Source organism: Fistularia commersonii, chromosome 26 (assembly GCF_037954325.1).
Source record: "Fistularia commersonii isolate RoL2024-O1a breed Wild chromosome 26, RoL_Fcom_v1.0, whole genome shotgun sequence".
Taxonomy (NCBI): domain Eukaryota; kingdom Metazoa; phylum Chordata; class Actinopteri; order Syngnathiformes; family Fistulariidae; genus Fistularia; species Fistularia commersonii.
Genome location: NC_141309.1, coordinates 14266870 through 14288863, shown reverse-complemented (window position 1 = coordinate 14288863; position 21994 = coordinate 14266870). Strand labels below are relative to the sequence as shown.

The following is a 21994-nucleotide window of genomic DNA, read 5'->3' as shown; positions in this document are numbered from 1 at the left end:
CGTTTGGATCTAAGGGGGTGTGACAGTCATACTGCGCTCTGACCTTATAGGAGTCACCTGTTTAAAAGGCCACATCACCATATCTGGCAGCAGGAACAAAAGGTTGCCAGGAGAGCACCATGGGCAGGGCCTCATCTGATGACAGCCATACATTTACCCTCTGGCATATATCTGCAGCTCAGGTGGTAAATAGACAAAGTAATTTGTTACATGAGAATTACTTTCCAACAAAGGAATAAATGATTCAAAAATGTGTTTTGATTTAAAAAAGTTGACTCTTCTCAATTTTGTTTTTATTTTTTTATTGTCAGTCAGTGTTGTTTACAGACAGGCTACAACAAGAGTTTGACAAGGACACACAAAAATATAGAATACAAACTAGTGCACAGTTCTCTTCCTCTCTAAATGAAAGATTCAACATAAAATGGGCCTGTTCAGATTGTACTCCCAAATGAAATTACATTGTGTAATTCATGGGGTGATCTCTGCACAATTCACATTGTTTACTGTCCATTTGTGTCAGTTTACAGTATCAGGTCACTGTTTTCAGTTTTCTCATCAGTAGAGCCAGTATCATAAGGACAGTGGAATAAAAGACAAAACACAAGAACACAAATAATTACAGCAATGATCAGACATTTAACAGTTACAAACACACATATAGCACACTTTAACACTGACAATATATCTAGTCCAACAGGAATGCTTTCAAAGATGTTCAAAATCCTCACCTTATCTTTGAGAGGAACGCCTTCAACTTCTACTTTGTAAATATCTGAGGCTGAATTAATATTTCAGATAAGACACAGAGACAGTATGTCATGTGGAAATACTAAAATATGACATGAAAAAGTGCCTTTAAGTGCATTGCAGTGTTTCGGTCAGTCTAACCATTATGTGGTACTGTAAAAGACATGACCACTCGGTCAGTCCACCATAAACAATACATAACAGTCACAGAGCCACTGAAGACCAGTTTTAATCAATGTGGATAGCAAAATATTTTTGACAAACAGAGGAAAAGTATGGAGGGCAGATTGGGTACTGTTTATAGTCAGTGGCCTATATTAGCAATATACTGAAGTGTACAATGAAAACTGAAGTGCATAAATCGATGAAACACTGGCGATAAACAGTTCGGTAATTACAAAAAAGGTGGATATTAGCATCTACGCACGTGTAAAAACACTCAGTTACCATTTTCCATTGTTAAGTCCTACCTGTTTTCTTCTAAGATTGCTTTGTTCACTAAAAGTGCACAAAAATAGCAAGTATTTACACCCGTTAGCCATGTTTTGTGTCCTCATTTACATCAACACAAGGGCTATGTGGGTATTCAGAAGTAGACATTTGGAAAGGGGGGAAAACGCAAAAAAGTCTTGACCTAGCAGTTTTGCCAGTGTCACGTGATGGGTCGTCGGCTGTATAGTCTGTTGAACTTGTGTCATAGCTTTTGTTGAGAGATTAACAGAGAACACACAATGTAGAGCTAGGCTCTGCCTGCCAGAGATAGTCTCAGTCCTGGTAGAGAACCCACAGGGACCCACTGCTTCAAAACTTTCTCTACTGCCACTTCAACTATCACCGGGATGCTGCTCCTCCATCCAACTAACTGATCTAAGTCGCCTTGGAACTGGCTCCTCAGCTGCTACTTACATAGAGAGAGAGAGACAAACAGAAAGAGAGAGAGGGGGCAGAGTAAGAGAAAGGGAGAGTGAAAGTTTGTGTGTGTGGGAGAGAGAGAGGGAGAGCGAGAGACAAAGAGAGCCCTGCTTTATTAACTCTTCCAGCCTCCCTCCAATGAAACCGCACCTTGTTCCCAAGAGCTCCATCCACCAACACAGTAAGTTCACCTTTGTGACTGTCACTTCATGTTTGAGTTAACTCAGAGAAGGCAAGGAGTAGCTTGGTAGCCATGTCAGGGCAAGAATTTCACAACGTGGGCACTGGTCTCCCTCAAGCCTCAAAAGGTGACTGAGCTTATGGTGGTAGGGCGTGAGGGCGAAGGAAGTAACAGTTTGCTGTGGCCCGACATTTCAGCCAGACTTCAAAGAGGCTCTGAGAAAAACACCCAATCACCTCTCACAGTAGAGAGGGGTGAAGTCTCTTGATAGATGCTTACCCCCTAAACTCCATGGCTCTAACTTGAATTTATTCCCCATATCATCCTCATCATCCACTGTGTCGTCTTCCTCCTCATCTTCCTCCTCATAGTGGCTCGGCTCTTCAATGGAAGTCTCCAGGTGGTAGCAGTAGGGCTGGCCCTCTGTGTACTCGTAGATGGTGGGTAAACTACTCTTCAGGCTACAGCGCCGTCGTAAAGCAACCAGCAAAGGCTGAGGCATTGTAAAAATATCAACATTGTTGCCCAGGTCTATCCAGGCCAGGCTGGAGAACTTCTTCGGGTCTTTCAACAACTCAGTGAGATCTTTGAGGATGGCCAGAGTGAGGCGGTTGCCATTGAGAGCTAAGGTGCTTAGTTTTGGGAGTGAGGCGAGGAGAGGGAGAAGAATCCTTATGTTGTCGTCTTGGAGCTCTGTGAAGCTGATGTCCACAGCAACCACACTGTCTCTGTTGTTTTGGAGGTAGAATGCAACTTGACGGACATCACGGGTGGACAATGGGATGCCAGACAGGTCCACAGTGTCATTGGATAGTTTTTTCTGTAATGTTGTCTTGAGACTGTCAGAGGGAATGAAAACAACAACAACAAAACGCAATAGTATGATTTAAATCATTTTTGACACAGAAAAAACACAAATCAAAACAAGATTTAGCTGAACAACACAGGAATGTATTTGGTAATTCTCAACTGAGGGCATGCGCAGGCTGGCTTGAAGTATAAGAGTGAAACAGAATCTCCAGCACAGGATTAACTCAAGTAAACAGAGGAACTAAAACATCTGAACTGGCCTGCAGCTTTTGTTTAATGTTTTTTTTAATAAGTTTAATTAGGAAAGTCATGTTTTATCTCATTACTTTCCAAATGTCTATGAACATGCAAGAAATTCTGAAAAAAAGTCAATTTTTTTGAGGCTATATAATGATAATGATACAACATTAGTTACTCTTAAAACACTGAACCCAAAACGCCATCTGTCCGATTTATGTTCTCTAAATAGTATCAAATTCATGACTGGATTGTGTGGCTTTGTGCTATGTGGATTGTTCTCACATTTTATCCCTGCTTTACATGCTACACAGAGGTTACTTCTTTTAAACTGTGTCAAGACTGCTGTATTGGTTACCAGGGAATGTATTGCTTGTAGTAGAAACTGTGAAAATCTCATGTCCATTTAAGGAAGATTTGCTATACGAGCATGATCTGAGGTGAAACCACAGTTATGTGGCCATTCTAAGCTGTAACATGAGCTGATGCTCAACATGTCAAATGGGGATATTTGTGCATCATTTAGTAACTCCTCTGCTCTTTTATTTCTAGTCAGTCCAACTTACAGGCACGTGGTCTGTCTAACTTGAGCGATTACTGAAATGGCCTAAGAGGCTGATTCAGTGTCAGAGTGAATTGTAATATCATGCGGCATCCAGTGACTAACTTAGACATCCACTGCAGCAGCTGTCACTAGCGATGCTTGTATGTGCTGTTTGATGAAAATGTCTTTTTTTGCTATTGTGCCCGGAGGATTATTTTCTTGCCCAGGTGGAGGCAGATGAATAGCTAATGAGCCACAATGGCATTGCATGCATTTGTGATTTCGTATTAAATGTTATTCACATAAATTGGTTAGGACTTATCTTGTTATGCAAGGCTACAAGTTGTATTCAAAAATGTTGGGACATTTATATTGAAAAATTATTGTTGTGCTTGTCATATCTTAATCAAAGTCTACCCCCTTATTGCCTGGCCCATCCAGGCTTTTGTATTACAGAAAACTCATCTCCACTAGATCCACAAACATCCTCCTTGTACCAGCCTGACACCATCACCCTTACAGGTGTGAATGGAATTTTATCACATAGCTCCTTCTTTTTCAGACAGTCATTCATTTGAGCTGGGCAACAATGAAAAATGACTGTGGAAGACATCTTTTCAAGAGGTCCCAGTCATCTGCATTAATCTGATTCCCATTAACAGGAGTGTGACTGATAATATAATGGATGAGCCACATCCAAAAGAACAATGCAACAGAGCTGAATTACAACATACCTGTAAACTGTAATACCAAAGCATATGAAATAACTAAATCAGCAGGTATTCAGAGAAGAATCCATCAGTATACAGTGAAATAAGTAATTGACAGAAATTAACAGTAACAATAATAGTCATTATAGTGTAATGAATGGTTGTCAGAAAACTACATATTTAGTGAATTAATCAATATAATTTATTTTACATTCATCACTAAACTATGATCAAATATTCATTATATAAAGAAACTGTTAATTAACGACTGCAACATTGGGAATTAAAGTCCATCTAAGTTTGGCATTTCATTTCTGCTGTACAGTTTACTGAATATTTTTGGGATAAAACTTGAATTTATTGATAGTTGATAGTTGCAGTCAAAACGGTATAACATTACAACTATTAAAATATCAGTTCAAACAAAGAAGAGAATGCATGTATTAGTTGTCAGTTGGAGCTTTACATCTCTCACAAGGACATTTCATCAAAAGAAAAGCACCTGTATCATATGCTGTGGTACATTACTTATTTTTTTGAAAGCTCATTCTCTGTTATATTATCTTTTTTTAATACCTGATATCTTAAAGCCAAATTGAAAACAAGGCACATGATAAAGGTTTCAACTAAATCTATTTTAATTAACTTCTTTGCTGAATCATAAAATTAAGGCTACATATTGTGATTGAGGAAAGGAATTGTTCATACATGCATACATTGTGTTGTGTTGTCCTTCACAGTGAAAGACGTTCTAGGTCAACCAATTAGAGACAATTCTGAACAAGTCACACGTTTCAATTGCACGTCTTTCTAGACACTGGATGTTTCCTGTTAATAAACTGACCTAAGGAAACATTTCAGACCACTTTGTCTATTCTTTTTGAAAGTATAGACATGTATTTCATTCCGAATACATTTCCGAATTAGAATTAGAATTAGAATTAGAATACATTTTCCGAATTAGAAATGTATTTCATTCTGAATATTCCTGTCAAGCAGTTAGGAGAATATTGGATCCCTTTGGAAGGATCAGCTGCGGTGCAAAATCAGATCATATATAAACAAGAATTCAAATAGTGATTACAGGTAATGAAAAATGTGAGACAGATAATAAATGAAGGGATCATTCAGACAAACGAGAGGTCAAAAATGTCGGATTGAGCAGAAGATACAAATGTAAAAACTGAGGAGAAGAAGGTTATAAAAGTGAAGATATTTTTTACATTCACATGAAACTACCCTGGGGGAGGAACTGCTTCAGCAGCATTTGTGGGTCACTGTGTCCTTCTAGCATTCCGTCAGGCTCTTTAATAAAACTTGAGAAAGATTTCAAGCAAATCCAAATAAATGTATTAGATAAACGGGATTAGTGAGATTCAGACATTCATTCAGGGCAAACATTCCATCAGCAAATGTATCCGTAGCATTTAGAATAACAGGTCTACAAACACTACATAATGAATGGATGAACAGTTAAAGAAAAATTAAAAATGGACTTTGAGCACAGACAAACCTCACAAAGGGAGATTGTTTTGACTTTGCAGGGTTCTGTCAGATGCACAGATTGGGAAGATTTAAGATTAGGACACACACACACACACACACACACACACACACACACACACACACACACACACACACAAAATAGGTAACAACCTGTCAAGAGGATGCAATTTATTCTAATAATTTAACATTATATTGATCACTTAGGCACTTTGGTCAGCATGAAGGACTCACAGCATGGTTTGATACCTTTCTGTGAGGAGTTTGCTTGTTCTTCCCACACCTGCGTGGGTTTCATCCAGGTTCTCCTATTTCTTCCCACCATCCAAAAACATGCAGCTGGTTAATTGGAAAAAACTGGCCTAAATGAGTGAGTGCATGTTGTCTGTCTGTATATGTGGCCCTGTGATTGACTGGCGACCAGTCCAGGGTGTACCCCACCTCTCGCCTGATGACAGCTGAGATAGGCTCCAGCAACCCTCGCGACCCTGAGTGCAAGATAAGCAGCATGGATGGATGGTGGATAAGTGGATGGATGAAATCACAATAAAGTACAGTATTACTTCTACAGCTCTACTTCGAAAGCATATTTATTAATACATCAATTACATACATTATTATGTGAGGACTTCTACTAAAGTTCAGAATATATTTTGTCATCTGGACAATTAAACCCATTGGGGGAGCTGTGTGCCAGAGCCATCCAAGGAGAAAAGACCCAGTTTATGAAATTTTCTTTGGTCCTAATGCAGCAAAAAACACGATTTAGGAAATCACATGGATGTGACAGCAAAATAGCATTCATTCATAATCTATACAGCTTATCTAGTGGGGCAGGGACATGGGGGCAGGAGATTGATCAAATCCCAGCTGACTTTCAAAGGGACCCAATCCCTGGGCCAGATATAGAGACAAAAGACCATTCATTCACTCACTTATTCACAGCTATAGATAATTGGGAGTATTCAGTTAACCCACTGGCTGTTTTGTGGGAGCTATCAAGTTGACACGGAGAAATCCCAAGCAGGCAAATCATAATATCCAGTGAGTGCACTCTAACTGATTAAGACTCAGCAAACAAACAAAAAAACTCTTCTCCATGGACAATATCATGTTTTGTTAATTTTTGCTGTGTCTTGTGAAATACTATGTTTTGTGGACAATTGTATTGACCTTAAAGAACACTGTAATACGATAATGTTAATATAACAATAATAAAGTCTATCAAAATAAACAGAAATCTAAATCATATTGCAGTGAGTATTTATGTACAAATTATAATACTGTGCAGCTTGAATAGAAATGAAAACTCAGTTCATATTTTTGTCAAATGAATTTGATTTGGAGGTACATTAATTTCTTTCATTCTACTATCTTATTTTTCAAATTCCTTTTTTCCAAACAGAATTAGCAAATACTCCTCTTTTGCAATATCCTGTTTTATTGTGTACTATTTTATTTTATGACTTCATCCCACCTCCCTCTCTCAGCTACTAATTTTGCAATGTATGAAATTTCTGATACACCATCAGGGAAGTCCTGTACTTTTCCTGTTTCGGGCTAGATTAAACCTTCTCAACATTCTGCTTGTGCAACCCAACAGCTTGATCCAACTAGATCTCTGTAAGTATGTCTCTACTTTTCTTAGATTCTAAATGTTAATTTCTTCTATTAATTAATCTTTGACCCATATTACAGTGGCTTCTCTTTAATTGTCATCTTCAAAGCCCATTTGCAGCTATAGCCAGTAGTGGAATGACTTAATCAAAAATTTAACAAAACAAAATGTAAAGGATTTTTTTTTCGTTTCATTCATTCACTTCGTTTCGTTTCAAATTATAAACTACATTCTACATTCTTCTGGTACATGGGACATACATTTATAATTTCACATCATAAGCAATTCTCCTGTGTAAAGTATGTATTTATTTAAATGTCAACTTCTCTGCTTGTCATCATCAAGCCAATGCCAAAATTAGTTGATTTGACTCTTTTGAAGAGAGACAGGTCAGTGGCAATGAACAAGCATTGTATAAACCTGAGCACTTGCATAGAAGGATGACAGACAGCTTAGTTACCATGGCATTTGTGTTAGGTCAGCCAGTGGCCATCTCTGCCCTTCTTCAATGTCAACTATAAAGATGGAAGTCTCTCTAGCTCTACACGGAGCCGAGCCCTGTTCTGTGCTCTGTTGAACAGCAGATTTATTAGAGGATGGCTGTCTGACAAAACGGCTTACCAGGCTTGCGATTTCCGTCTGGACATGCTGGACATACTCTGCCTCAGCCACTTTGAGTGTGGTGTAAGGTGGTAGATCAGCTGTCTACAAATTTTATCTGAAGACTTTATTGGGTTTGCCTCCTGTAAAACACAATTGAAACATCTTGATGTTAGAACAGAAAACAAGGAGCCACAAATTTGTTTTATAGATTCTGCTTGTATATCTCTCTTTAATTCTTGTCCTGGTGGGGCAAGACAATCATTATACTTTGTCTCACATTATTTCGGGAAGAATTCTCAAGTATTCTCAATTATCTGAACCTGTATCTATAAAACTAACCTCTTGAATATTACAGAAAAAAACAGACACATTAATATTTGTGATGCCTAGAGCTGTGCCTGAACCAAACAATTTTCCAGCCATGCTGGAAGAAGAAAATCTAATCACATACAATGTGCATCACTGGAGAAAACAATGGAAGGATAGGAAGAAGAGTGAGATTCAGCATGGCTACAAGTAAACAGTGATAATTGAAATTCATTAGCTGTGTTTCTTGTGGTGTGGTTGTGCGTCTATGTCAAATATAATTTGTTTTCACTGTTGGAGGTAAAGACAAAGTGGTATATAAATGTATTTTTGTACACAGCATACAGATGTTCTGCTTACTCTCATAGTTTGCTTTCTTCCTTGAAGATTTTGTTTTCAATTTGCAGGTGTCTTCTTAAATTTTTGAGTTTTAGGTTAACAGACCAGGTTGATAAACTTTAATGTCAAAACTGCCAAATATAGCATCCTCTTCCTCACATAATGATTCAAGCACACCTCCCTAGTTACCATAGAAATATTAACCAGCCACGATTCATTTATGTATTTGAAATGGAATAAATGGAATATGGGATAAACCTTAAACCGCTATCTGGTGAAATAACCCTGAAGACATGGCACTGTAATTTACTACATTGACATTAACACCAGCTAAATATTGGCATTGCTGTAGAAGCAGCATGAGTGGATTCAAATCTGCCAATGGGGATGAGTCTCTTCAGGTCAGTGATCGGCTAGAATTTTGGCATGTTTTCATGCTCTGCCAGGTTGAGCTATCATGCAGGCAGTTTTGCAAGCAAAGACTAGAGATGTCAAATGAGCAAGAAGTCTTTTCTGACATCACCTAATAAATGTTGAGTGAGTGTTAAGGTAGTGTTGAGAACATGATTCTGCAGATTCAGATACATATTCTGTCATCAGGTAGATGCTACAGGAGTCTGAAAGCAAGAACATAGAGACTTGAAAAGCTGTTCCCACGGGCTGTCAGACTCCAAACTAAAAACTACAAAGCCCCACTGACTGCTAATACTGCACGAGACACTTTATTACTTAGCCCACCTTAATTCATAATAGTTTGTTTGTCTTTTTTTAGTATGTATTAGTTACTTAAATTATTAATGTGCAATAATTTACCCACCGCCTGTCCTGTCATATGTATATATATATATATATATGTGTGTATGTGTGTGTGTGTGTATGTATGTGTACATATATATATATATATATATATATATATATATATATATATATATATATATATGTATATATACTTCAATCGGAGAGTGCAGCTGCGCTGCCAAAACCCCAGACAAGAAGTATTTTCTTACAAACCATCTGTACCAACTCAAGACACTGAAATCCCAAGATGGATATTTCACCAAAAAGGAGGCCATTTGAGAATGATTAAGACTTGAGGTTTGTAGATTTTCTGTATGTGTTCATTAGCCAGTGGGTGAAAGCTGACCTTTTTGGGACATTGCATCTCTCGAGCCAAGCTCAGCAACAGCTCATGTGAAATTGGGTCCACCAGGTTGAGAAAAGCAGCATTCTTATACAAGATGTCGTTGAGTGAACTGCCTTCCAAACCCAGATCCTACCAAAATAGACAGCAGAAGATGTGTCATTGTTACAGCATTCAGGAGCAAATAAAAATCAGCATTAAAATAGTTCCTGGCTGTGTCATAGGTGATATGGTTCAGGGAAAAGAAGTCTTGCATTTTAAATATTAATTTTATGTTAAATGACACTGCCGTTTTTTATTTTAAATATGTGTATTTAATCTAGAGGGAGACAAAACAAGTAATTCTGCTTCTTTGGCATAAAGCCATTTTGTGCGCAAACAGGCATCATGTATCCTCTTTTACATATACAATCACATTTGACTTTATCCTCATTTGATGTTAAAAAGTTTGGCTGATTGCATGCACCAGTCAAAGGATTATACCTGCTCCATCATGACATGAGAATATTTATCTTCCTTCAAGACACACTGAAAGGCAGGAATATTTATAAAATAGATCAATTTAGAAAACAAGGGACAAGAACGGACGTGGGTCATCACAGGGTATTTGTAAGCATGTTAAATTAATTTCCCTTCCAAAAAATCCAAGGTAAAGTAAAAACAGGGTTTTTGGATATATATTGTACAATGAGACAACCAAGAATAAGTGCTGCGGCTGTGAACCAAACTGTAAATCTGCCTTTATCTAGTGCATCCTTAATGGGCTAATGAGGGAGACTATAATGACATGATCTTGTGCAAACTTTAATGAAGATCAAGCCTTGGAGACCAATTGACACAAAGTATACACTTCCTCAACAAGAACGAAACTGCTATTGATCTTTAGTAAGGAGTTTCAGCTCAGGGTTGATGTCTGAAAGTTTACTGGTTTCCTCTATACAACACCAACAATAAATACAAAACTGACTCTAAATAGTGAGAGAGAAAGTTGTGCCCCTTTGAAAAACACTATATATCCCCTCAGAGGCAAGTCATGATCAATTACCATGTGCAAGCCAAGTATGAACTCTGACGATTCCTTCCTATTTTACAGAGGCTTGGATCTTTTCATATCTGGAGTAGAACTCAGTGTAGACAACTAATTGGTATGTCACTACAATGGTTTCCATTAAAAGTAATATAAAAAAATCTCTGAGATATATTCCTGCTTGCAATATTGCAAATAAAAATGTGAAGGGAGGCTTAATAAATTGGATGCTCGTTTAGAGGAAGCAAACCCAATATATCTCATGATACATGGCTGTCATTGAGCCTAGGTTACCCAGGTTATCTTCTTGGCTTGATTAAGGAAGTTCAAGCCACTTCTGTGTCAGGCCTACAGAGTAATTAATTCTAGTATGGCTGACAGCTAAAAGATAGAGGAGAGCTTGACAGCAGGTAAACAAATTAGATCACAGAGGCTGCTGCCGTTGCACCTGATTAAAAATGAGAGAATATATCCCACAGACAGTGAGTAAAATTCAACATACAATTATAATATGTTTTCTTTGGACATCGAAATACTATCTTTGATTTAATGACGGTGCAGATTTGATCATATGGCCTGAGAGGCGAGAAAGTGTTCAAACTATGCAGCTGTTTTAGATATCTGGGAGTAAATAATTCTTATAACATTGAATACCCTACAGTTTTTTTTTATATTACATACAATAGGAAAGTCAAAAAATGCATTAAGAGTGCCACCACACAAGTGCTTGTAACGTCATTTATTTGACAACTCGTCTTTTCAGTTTAAATATCACTTACTTCCAAAAATGCACAATATTAATACCTGCTTGATGCTCCCCTCAACTCTGTACAAACTGACAGATATTTAAATTAAACAAGATTCCTCTCTTAAACCTCTATGCCAGCCTACGTATGTTGTTACAAATATATCTGAAAAACACTGATTTAATGTGATGAAAATGGCTGACCACTCTCCAAGTACTTCTTAAAACCACTATGTTTGCTTAAAAAAAAGAAATTAAAAGTCTTTATGCTACATCAATGAGCACAACAAAGTATAAGGCAACATTATCAAAGTGAGTTGATATTTTGAGTTATTTTCATTGCTTGAACTGCTGCTGGAAAAGAAACAAACCATTAGAGAGACAGAGTGATGGAGATATTAGGAGCAGCCACAGAGAGGTGAGACTCAAGCCATACTGGTAGAAACAAGAACAAATGCAAGGATGGTGGTGGAGGGATGATGGGATTCTGCTTATGTGTGACCTGGAGAAAAAACAAATCATACCACATCATGCCACACAGCTATGGTATGATTCAAGTTAATGCAGTGGAGCATTAATTATTTGAAACACTGCTTCACCTTCAAGTCAAATGCCATGTTTACTCACAGTTAAAAGTGAGTGACCATGTCTTCTACTGAAACAATGTGTCACAGTTGTTCTGCTTTGCCAGTGGTCTACTTTCATTCAAATCAAAATCCGTGTGTGGAAGTGGTTGAGGTAGCAAGGCCTTCCTAAGCAGGGCCACCTCAGCAATGGGAATAAATACGGCAAGCTGAGGTCAAAGTTGAAATGATGGGACCTGGAGAAGAAAGAGGCACTTGTGGCACCCAGTAGCCATCTGAATATGCAGGGGACATGAAGCATGCAGTTTCTGTTTGCCCACCATCTGTTGCTGGGATGTTAGCCGCCCAAAATCGGGGGCGGAATCGGCATATGTTAAAAAAAGGTCTTTCTTTAGTACAGGCAGCTGGCGCTTATGCTAGATGCTCCTTACCTTCCTCAGTAATTTGAGCACGTCGGTTGCCTGCTCTACCCTTCGATCACGTAGGAGCTTCTGGATCTCTTTAATCCAAGCCACTCGCCTCATATACGGGCTGTGGTTGGTCCTCCGCAGCATCCCAGGTAGTTTGTCTGATTTCAGCATCAACGCGAACAGAAAGTCCCCGCCGCCGCGGCTGCCCCTGTCGTTCTCCCCGTCGCTATCCAGAAGCTTGTGCCGTTTTTTGGCGAAATTCTCATTGTCCAGGCTGCTCTGCCTGCTAAGTCTGGAACCCATGTTATTATTTTTTTGTACACGTGCGGGCTTTCTTTTTCGTCCGTTGTCTTTCTTTCTTTGGTTAGAACTCAGATAAAATGCCTGACAAAAAGACAAATTTAATATCAGCCACAGCCTTCAGCCAAAAGATGCTCCTCAGTGGAAGGCAGGAAACATCGCCGTGCTGTCTGATGCTACGTCGCCGCCAGTCAGCAGGCGGTTGATCCGGCGCAGAACAACACGCTTTCTCCGGATCGCCCGATCTTTCACCATTTTTCTCCGGCATCAGCCACAAATGATCATTCTCACGTCCCGTTCCGTGCACCGGAGTCAGATGCTCTGGTAGTTGTTTCCTCCGATAGTCTCTGCTTTACGCTGCTGTTTAGATTTGTGCAGCGTGGAGTGTCCAACCAATCCCCGCCGGTGCCTGCTAAATGCCTCTCCTCTCAGCTGGGATCCCACTTCCTTGCTACCGTTGCTAACATGGAAATAACAGGGAAAAATGACGGACGTTATACTATTACTTTTGCTGATTGAAGAATTGTTGATTTAGGGAAACATTTTCTTCCTTTTATGCCTGAGGTTTTCCGCTGCAGAATCCATTGTACCTTTGGGCGGCATTTTTTTTTGATATATTTTAGCGTTTATTTTGCAATTGATTTGTTGACACGCCAACTGTAATTAGGCAGAGCTGGGGAAGAAACCCGAGGATCCAATGAACTACACAAACAATCTCACTCATGGTGACGCCTCATTCCACCCTCCCATTATACAACGGTACAGCACTGGTTAGTGCACCGTGACTGTGCAAGTACGGTGCGCTTAGTTAAAACTCTGGTTGGCAATCTGATAATTCAGGTTGAACCTTCCAGTTAAACCTTCCACCCTTCTACATCCCACAAGTACACACTTGGCATTCACATGTAGCATCCCCTACACCAGCTGCTTACAGCCCATGCTAGGTCAATATGACACATTATATGACTCCATTAGACTATCCACTGAGTAGATTAATTTGTTATGGTTGAGTTGTATTTTGGACTTGACTATATCCGTTCAGTGTGACAATTATAGTCCCCCCTTGCATATTTATTTTGTTAATTGTACAGTATAGTACAGTAAATAAATCAAATAGTTTGGTAAAGCACAGAAATGTCCAGGTACACATACACACACACACACAATTCATGCCCTATGCGAACAAAAAAAATACTGCACAGCTGTATGAATGCAAAAATGAAGACCACAATATGATCTCAAATTCCATGGAAGATGTTCTTCTAAAAACAGTAATGCATACAAATACTATTCTAGCTTTATATCATCTGGCAAAAAATAAGAAGACCTGTGTTGGTATGTTCTAAACAGTAATTAGAATGTCTTTAAGCATCCTCATTCATCCAAGTCAGTCACATTTTCAGGAATTTTTCATGTGACATGAACCCAGGGATTTGCGGGTAGTAATCTTGGGATCAATTTAGGGACCAAATAGGACATTGCTGAAAGTTAAGTTGCAGGCTACCTCCTCTGTGATGGTCCGCTTAGTTTGGACTTTGATGGGTGACATAATTAAGATGTTAATCATGCTGCTGGGAGGATAGGCTTCCCAAGAACAATGGCTTTTTCTTGTAATCACTTGGTTTCCATTCATAAAAATCCCATGAAACAGTCTGCCCTTTTATGTACTTACATCTTAAAAATACAATTTCCCTTACCCTGTTAGCCAATTGCTCACTTTGTTACCATAAATTGACACAAAACCATGAAATAAATTAAAATAAATTGTACTCTACATATAATGTGTTATGCAACAACTGTTGTGATTTTGCGCTACATGAATAAAATTAACCTGACTCTTAAAATTTTAAGCCCTCCCAACATCCTCCCCTTTCAGCAGTAAATGTTCAAAGACTATTTTTACTGTCTTATAAGTCAATATCTCAAAGATTTGGTTACAACATTAAGGAAGTTATGCACAACATATCCTTACATGTATTGCAAAAGACAAAAAAAAGAACTGTCAATTTTTACTTGATAGCATTAACCAGGATGTTTGGGAACAAGAAACTTCAGTGCTGTCTTTGGATTCAAAGGGAGAAGTGTGAATACCAACCATGTTTTTGGACTGTGGGCCAACTCTTCACTGTGTCCATGGGTGCACGCCTATGTTGTCTGCATGTGGTTTATGGTAATGGAGAATGTCCAGCACCTCCTTAATTGGGGTGTTCTCTTGGGGCAGCTGCTGGGGTCATTGTTGCACTTTCTGTTTTTTGTACAAACACTGCTGTGTGTGCATCGAAGGCAGGATGTTAACCACATTTCCATTAGTTGTCAGGTTCTGTCACTGACTCGATTTGTGGTCTTTATGGACATGGTCTCAAAGTGTCTGAAGATGAGTGTCTGAACACTGAAGTGCAAATCTTTTTTTATAGACAATTTGGTCTGGCTTTCCTCATCACACCATGACTCTAAGCAGCAAGCTCTGGGGTAGCTGGACATGAAGCTGGAAATACGTTACCAGCTTATTATGTCAGTTTACGAGTGATGGTAAGAGGCAACATGATAGGAGTCAACAGTCTGCAATGGTTGGTTGTAATGAAGAAGAAAAGCTCAAATCTGCCAAGTGTCTTTACATCTCAGTTCTCGCCTATGGTCATAATCTTTCGGCCATGATGCAGTGAGCAAGATGCTGTTTGAATTAATTTATATCAGGACAAATACATTATAGACCAAAAGATATGCACATGATATTGCACCAGCAAAATCACAACAAACACATTACTGTGAAGGCACATTTGTTCACCACAATAAATATCAACAAAGGGTATTATTTCAAACTTTCTCTTAATATATTTAACATGGAAGGAAGCAGAGTAGTGCAATTGTTAATGCTTGTTTCACAGCAAGAATGTTCCTGGTTCCTGGGGCCGTTGTATATGGAATTTGCATGTTCTCCCCATGTATGTGTGTGCATGTCTCTGGGTTTGCTCCAGGTTCTCCTGTTTCCTCCCACAATATAAAACCATACAGTAGGTTCATTAGGACCCTAAATTGCATGGACATGTGAAAGATTCTATGTCTCTACATGTGGCCCTGTGTTCAACTAACAACTCATCTTGGGTGAACCCTGCCTATTGTCCAATGACAGCTGGGATCGGCTCTAACCGCCCCTACAAAGTGCAGAACAATGAATCAATGATTCAAAGTGTTTGCAGTCATTCGTGCTGTCAGGAAACTAAGTTCCTTGCGTAATGAAATTCTTGATTTTCACGGTGAAACCAGATAGTTTGAGAGGGGCTTGTAAATGAAAAATAGGTGAGGAGCTCTGGTATTGTATGAGAAAATCTGAAGTGGCAGAGAAGTATGTAAGAGTGGTGCAGGACATGGATGCTAGCTCTGAGACAGTGGTGAGGTGTGCTGTAGGGGTAACAGAGAAGTTCAAGGTGGAGGTGGGACTCCATCAGGGATCAGCTAAGAGCCCCTTCTTGTTCGCAGTGGTGATGGACTGGCTGACAGATGAGGTTAGACAGGAATCTCTATGGACCATGATGTTTGCAGATGAAATTGTGATCTGCAGTGAGAGCAGAAAACAGGTAGAGGAAAATCGAGAGGTGGAGGTATGCTCTGGAAAGGAGAGGAATGAAAGTTAGTTGCAGCAAGACAGAGTATATGTGTGTGAATGAGAGGAACTCAGGTGGAATGGTGAAGCTACAGGGAGTGGAGATCAAGAAATTGGAGGATTTCAGGCACTTGGGGTCAACAGTCCAGAACGGAGAATGTGGAAAAGAGGTGAAGACACGGGTCCAAGCAGGTGGACATGGGTGGAGAAAAGTGTCAGGGGTACTATGTGATAGAAGACTATTGGCTAGAGTGAAAGGAAAGGTGTACAAGACAGTGGTGAGACTAGCGATGCTGTGTGGCCTAGAAACAGTTACAATGACGAAAAGACAGGAGGCAGAACTAGAGGTTGCAGAGATGAAGATCAAAAAGGCATTGAAGATTGCTGTTGGGCAGAAACATTTTATTTTCCCATTATTACTTCTTTTCCCCAACATATTTCAACTGTTTTTTCATGAATTGATGCCCTCCTTCATCATATAAGTGTGTCACTCGTGTGAAAATGGCAGATCTACAGTTTCATCACATTGCAATACATTGTGAGGTTTTAAATTGGCTATTTTCACCAAAAAATACAATACCTAAGGAATGGTTTTAGACATACAAGGTTTCCACCCAATGACAGCTACTTCCTACTTTTCTAAGGATTATGCATTACACACAGATACATTGGTAACAGTGGAATCAATTTTCATTACTCCAAAAAAGCCAAAAACAAAAGCATTCTTACTTTAGCACTTGTTGCTTTATTTCAAGTGCAATGAACATGCAGCCTGCAATGATGGATGAGGAACACACAAGCTCAACTTGACCTTGTCTGCAAGTGTAATTAAGATGCATATTATTGGTAAAAACAGACATCAGAACTCCAGGGAGTCTGACTTAGATTTGGATTCTTCAAGGAAGGCTGCTGGGATGTTGACTGTGCCCTGTCATTCTTTGGACCACCATGTTTCTCTTTGGGAGTTCTGGTCTCTGGGATCTGGTTGGGGAAAAAACAAAGAGGGGATACAATTACTCTATCTCTGCACACAATGTACACTTGCTGTAAAGGTTTACAATACAATCACATGTAGGTACATCATAAAAATACCTATAATACTGTAGCGAGTCATAAATGTTGGGATTTCTGTTGATGCTTGTTTTTTGTGTGATTTTTGGGGGTTGCTGGGAATTTTATGGGTGTGGTTTGGGGTGCAATGAATGCCGTTTTTTTTTTTATCTTGAACAGTTAGTTGTACTGCTGGCTTGTATGGCGTGGCTGTGGCCAACAACAGCTACTGCTCATTAAACAGATGGTTTACCATTACGCGGGTGTTTCCCTGACTAAAGCGCTACAACTGGTGTTAGAAGTAAACTTACTGTTCTATCAGTTTGTCTGCTGGAAGAAAAGCTACCCTCGCTGGCACAGTGTTCTGACTGTGTGATGGAACGTGTGGTGTGTATCATGGTGGAGGAGGCAGAAGAATGGTATGATTGCTCTACACTGGTGGGCAGAGGACAGTTTGACACTTGTCGTCAGAAACACGCCAAAGTGAAGAGTAGGCAGAGCAGGCACAGGCCAAGATGCAGATTGCAGGAATCATTGAACCGTCCGAAAGCCCCTGGGCATCCCAGGTGGTGATGGTGTCAAAGAAGGGAGGCGAGTGGCGCTTCTGTGTCGATTATTTCGATTATTGACGGCTCAATGAGGTCACCAGAAAAGACTCTTATCCCCTCCCATGCGTCGATGAGTACCTGGATCTGTTGGCAGGGTCCTCCCGGTTCTCCTCACTTGACCCAAGGAGTTGCTACTGGCAGGTTCCACTCTGCCGAGGCCCGACCTGCGACAGCATTCTGCACTGGAAAAGGACTGTGGCAGTATAAGGTTCTCTGCTTTGGATTCTGCAATGCTCCAGCCACCTTTGAGTGCCTTATGGAGAGGGTGTTAGTAGGTGTGCCTCATTCTGAGTGTCTGGTGCTCCTGGACGATATCCTCGCCCATGGCAGCTCATTCGACACAGCTATAGCTGCACTGCGCTGGGTGCTGCAACAGATCCAGGCAGCAGGCCTGAAGCTGCATCCTGAGAAGTGCAAATTGCTGTGCCAGGAGGTAACCTTCCTGGGGCATCGGGTAGGGGGCAAGGGAATTGGCACCACAGAGGAGAAGGTGAGCATCATATGTGACTGGCCAACCCCTGCAGACCAGAAGACCAGAAGTTTATGCATGGGTTTTCATGCATTGCTGCTCCCCTGTACAGGCTTCTGCAGAAAGACCAGTCTTTCCTCTGGTCAGGTGACTGTGACAGAGCTTTTCGAACATTGCAGGAGGCCCTACCAAGCGCACCAGTCTCTGCATCCCCTGATCCTATCTCAAAGTTTGTTCTGAACATAGATGTGAGTGGGGAAGGGGTAGGGGCTGTTCTATCTCAGGTGTAGCCTGAGGGAGAGCGGATAGTGGCCTACTACAGCAAAGACCTGAGAAAAGCAGAGCAGAAATACTGTGTCACATGCAGCTGCTCGCTGCAGTGTTTTCTATTCAACATTTTAGATACTACCTGTGTGGCCAGCCCTTCACCTTAAGCACTGACCATGCTTCTGCAGTGGCTAATGGCAATCAGAGAGCCAGAGGGTCAGCTGGCACATTGGTTGGAGCTTCAGTCTTAAAAATTCTTTGTGACCCAACATGCAGGGGAAAGACAAAGCAACGCTGATGCGTATTTCCGCCGCCCATGCAGTGCAGACGGCTGTCGGCACTGTGACTGCAGAGAGGAGAAGGAAAAAGGACTGGTGCTGCAGACAGACGAGGGGGTGAGATGGGAGCTGAGCAGGGAGCTGTGGGTGGTGGACGACAAAGACTGGGCGGAAGGGCGGTGACAATACCCAGACCTGCAGCAGGTGATGTTGTGGGTAGAGGCACAGCAGCGCCCCCCTGTGAGGAGGTGGCAGCTCTTTCCCCATGGACAAAAGGACTGTGGGCTGATGGAGGGGGTTCTCTAGAGAGCATGGGTGAGCCAGCTACTGGGAAGAAAAGATGGCAGATAGTGGTGCCTAAAGGAATGCAGGGCACAGTCCTGGCAGCCATGCATGGCTCTGCTGGGTCAGGCCACTTTGGAGTGACAAAAACCCTCCGCCGGTTGCATCAGGCCTTCTAATGGGGCCGGATGAGAGGAGATGTGGAGGACTTTTGTCGATGCTGTGACCTCTGTACTGCTCGCAAGGGCCCGGGCGAGGGGGTGAGGGCCCACCTACAACAGTTTCCAGTGGGGGAGTCCATGCAGCGGGTGGGGGTAGATGTCATCGGGCCATTGCCGCACACAGAGAAAGTTAATCGCTATATACTCACTGTGGTGGACTATTTCACGAAATGGCCCGAGGCCTACGCACTGCCTGGTCAGAAAGTAGAGACAATAGTAGATGCACTGCTTGGGGGGATGTTTAGTTGGCTAGGTGTCCCGGAATCCACCCATTGCGACCAGGGCAGACATTTTGAGTCCAAAGTGTTTGCCACAATGTGCTCTTGCTTGGGCATCACAAAGACCTGTACAACAACACTCCACCCCCAGAGTGATGGATTAGTGGAGAGGTTCAATCATACTCTGGGGGAGAAGTTATCCATGCTGACGTCTGACCAGCTAGACTGGGATCTGCATTTACCCCTTGTTTTGATGGCATGCCGCACAGCGATCTAGGAGTCCTCTGCATGCACACCTGCATTTTCTCATGTTAGGCACAGAGTTGAGAACACAAGTAGACTTGGCCTTTGTAAGGTCTCCAGATGCGCCACCCATCCCTGCTGGTCTGGCCTATGCCAAGCAGCTGCATGATCACTTGGATTCAGTGCACATTTACGCTGGGAGGCAACGGCAGGTTTGCGGGTGTACGCCAGAAAAGGAATTATGACTTGCGTGCAAAGGGACGTCACCTCACTGTTGGGGAGCTGGTGTGGGTATATGCGCCGAAACGAAAGAGGGGCAGATGCCCCAGACTGGACAGTCATTGGGTGGGGCCATGTCTCGTCCTGGAGCACATGGGAGAGTTGGTTTTATTGGGTGCAGCCACCCTGCTGGGGGCGCAAGGTCCAACGGGACTGCCTGGCACCCTACAGGGCTCTGTGACACCCGGGAGGGAAGTTGGGGGTTATGTTGATGCTTGTTTTCTGTGTGATTCTGGGGGTTGCTGAAGATTTTGTGGGTGTGGTTTGGGGTGCAAGGAATTCTGTTTTTTTTCCTGGAATTGAGCAGGAACCGTTAGTTGTATTGCAGGCTTGTGTAGCGTGGCTGATTCCAACAACAGCTATGGCCCATTAAACAGACATTTTGCTGTCACACGGGTAACACACTACTATAAAACATGTCAAGAAAGAAAATAGAAACGTTTTCACTATCAAACAAGCACAACAAAAATACATAGCTTATTTACCCACCCTGTACATAAGCTTTGGCAGCAGCTGCCAAAATTATAACCTATCTGAACTGTTGAGTCTGCCTGTGTGTCCCCTGACTTTATTAGAAGCGCACTAAACGCACACTTCGTGGTTGGGGCTGCACAACATCACTTGTGGGTTTTAGACTAAAGCAAGTAGACTACGTATAAGAAAGCGCATATGTCCCGACCGGTTTAACACATCACAACGTGCTAACTGAACGTAAACAGAGAGATGACTACAATGTCACTGAATGTAAACATAGCTAAACATGCTGCTAATTCTACAGACGTCAAATAGCTCTTCATTGAAACACACGGGGAACATAAAACGCCATGAAAAGTAACATTTTCCTTCATGTTTCAGTTACTCACTCAAACGTGTCAATATGACAACAATATTGCCAACCATCCCTGCATGTTCTAAACGTACAGTAACAAACACATAAACTAATGACTTGACGTTGGCGTAACGAAACAGGCTTTTGCCTGAATTTAACATCCCCTTTGCGCCAAGAATATGTGGACAACTTATTATAAGCTAACTATGAAATTAATCACAAGCCGATTGTCGAGTAGCTTTGAATTTGTATTATATGTTAACAGGACTTGAAACTTACCTTTGAATAAATATCCCCGTTGTAAACCCTCATGTGCCGCTTGAGGACGGTGCGATTATATCCACCTACTTTGTGGCCACCATCTCCCTTCTCTGTCCATTATTTTGTTTTGTTTCTTATGCTGAATTATGTTAAAGATACGACCATATATCCTCTCGTCATTTCCGACCACCAAGCCCGCTTTCAGACGCTGCTGCGATCGTCCAAAGTCTGTGACGGCTGACCGCAAGAGTGTAGAGCAGGGTGTGCTCTGCATGCCGGATTGTGGGCGTGACCGAGTAACGATCAGATGCAGCGGCGTTGCAGACGCCTTTTAGATTTTAATTGACGGATCACACGTACAATAAGCAAATATGTTAAGCATTTTGAACGTTTGACAGATCACTAACCTGATCACGCTTTAAAGTCCATTCCCATGGACCATTCTCATGAAAACACACACGTCTCGCCATGTTTGAGACATCAAATACCTGTTTATCTCGTCACAGTCTCGGTGGGAGTCAAGAAATAATTTCGTCATCGTTGATGAAAATAACACTGCTGGAGGATAGAAGTGTAAACAGTCAGTGTTTGGGGTTGGTTGTGGTGCCTTGCTATGGTGTCAGCTGTCCTGTGGACTCCTCGGTGGTAGGTGCTCTGTAGATAAGCAG

General features: G+C 41.3%; 2 protein-coding genes across 2 annotated transcripts in view; one reads left to right on the top strand and one right to left on the bottom strand.

Moving 5' to 3' along the window:
- Positions 1-285: 285 nt before the first annotated feature.
- lrrc75ba (leucine rich repeat containing 75Ba) lies at positions 286-13099 on the bottom strand. Its single transcript, XM_086173717.1, has 4 exons — positions 12442-13099; positions 9658-9786; positions 7887-8008; positions 286-2682 (listed from the first exon to the last, which is right to left on the bottom strand). The coding sequence occupies exons 1-4, from the start codon at positions 12721-12723 to the stop codon at positions 2076-2078; spliced, it is 1140 nt and encodes a 379-aa protein (XP_086029843.1). The 5' UTR covers positions 12724-13099; the 3' UTR covers positions 286-2075.
- ggt1a (gamma-glutamyltransferase 1a) overlaps positions 7184-21994 on the top strand; it is a 28317-nt gene continuing 13506 nt past the window's right edge. Inside the window, exon 1 of the mRNA XM_086173716.1 lies at positions 7184-7270. The gene's annotated coding sequence lies outside the window, so the exon portion shown is untranslated. The remainder of the gene's footprint in view (positions 7271-21994) is intronic.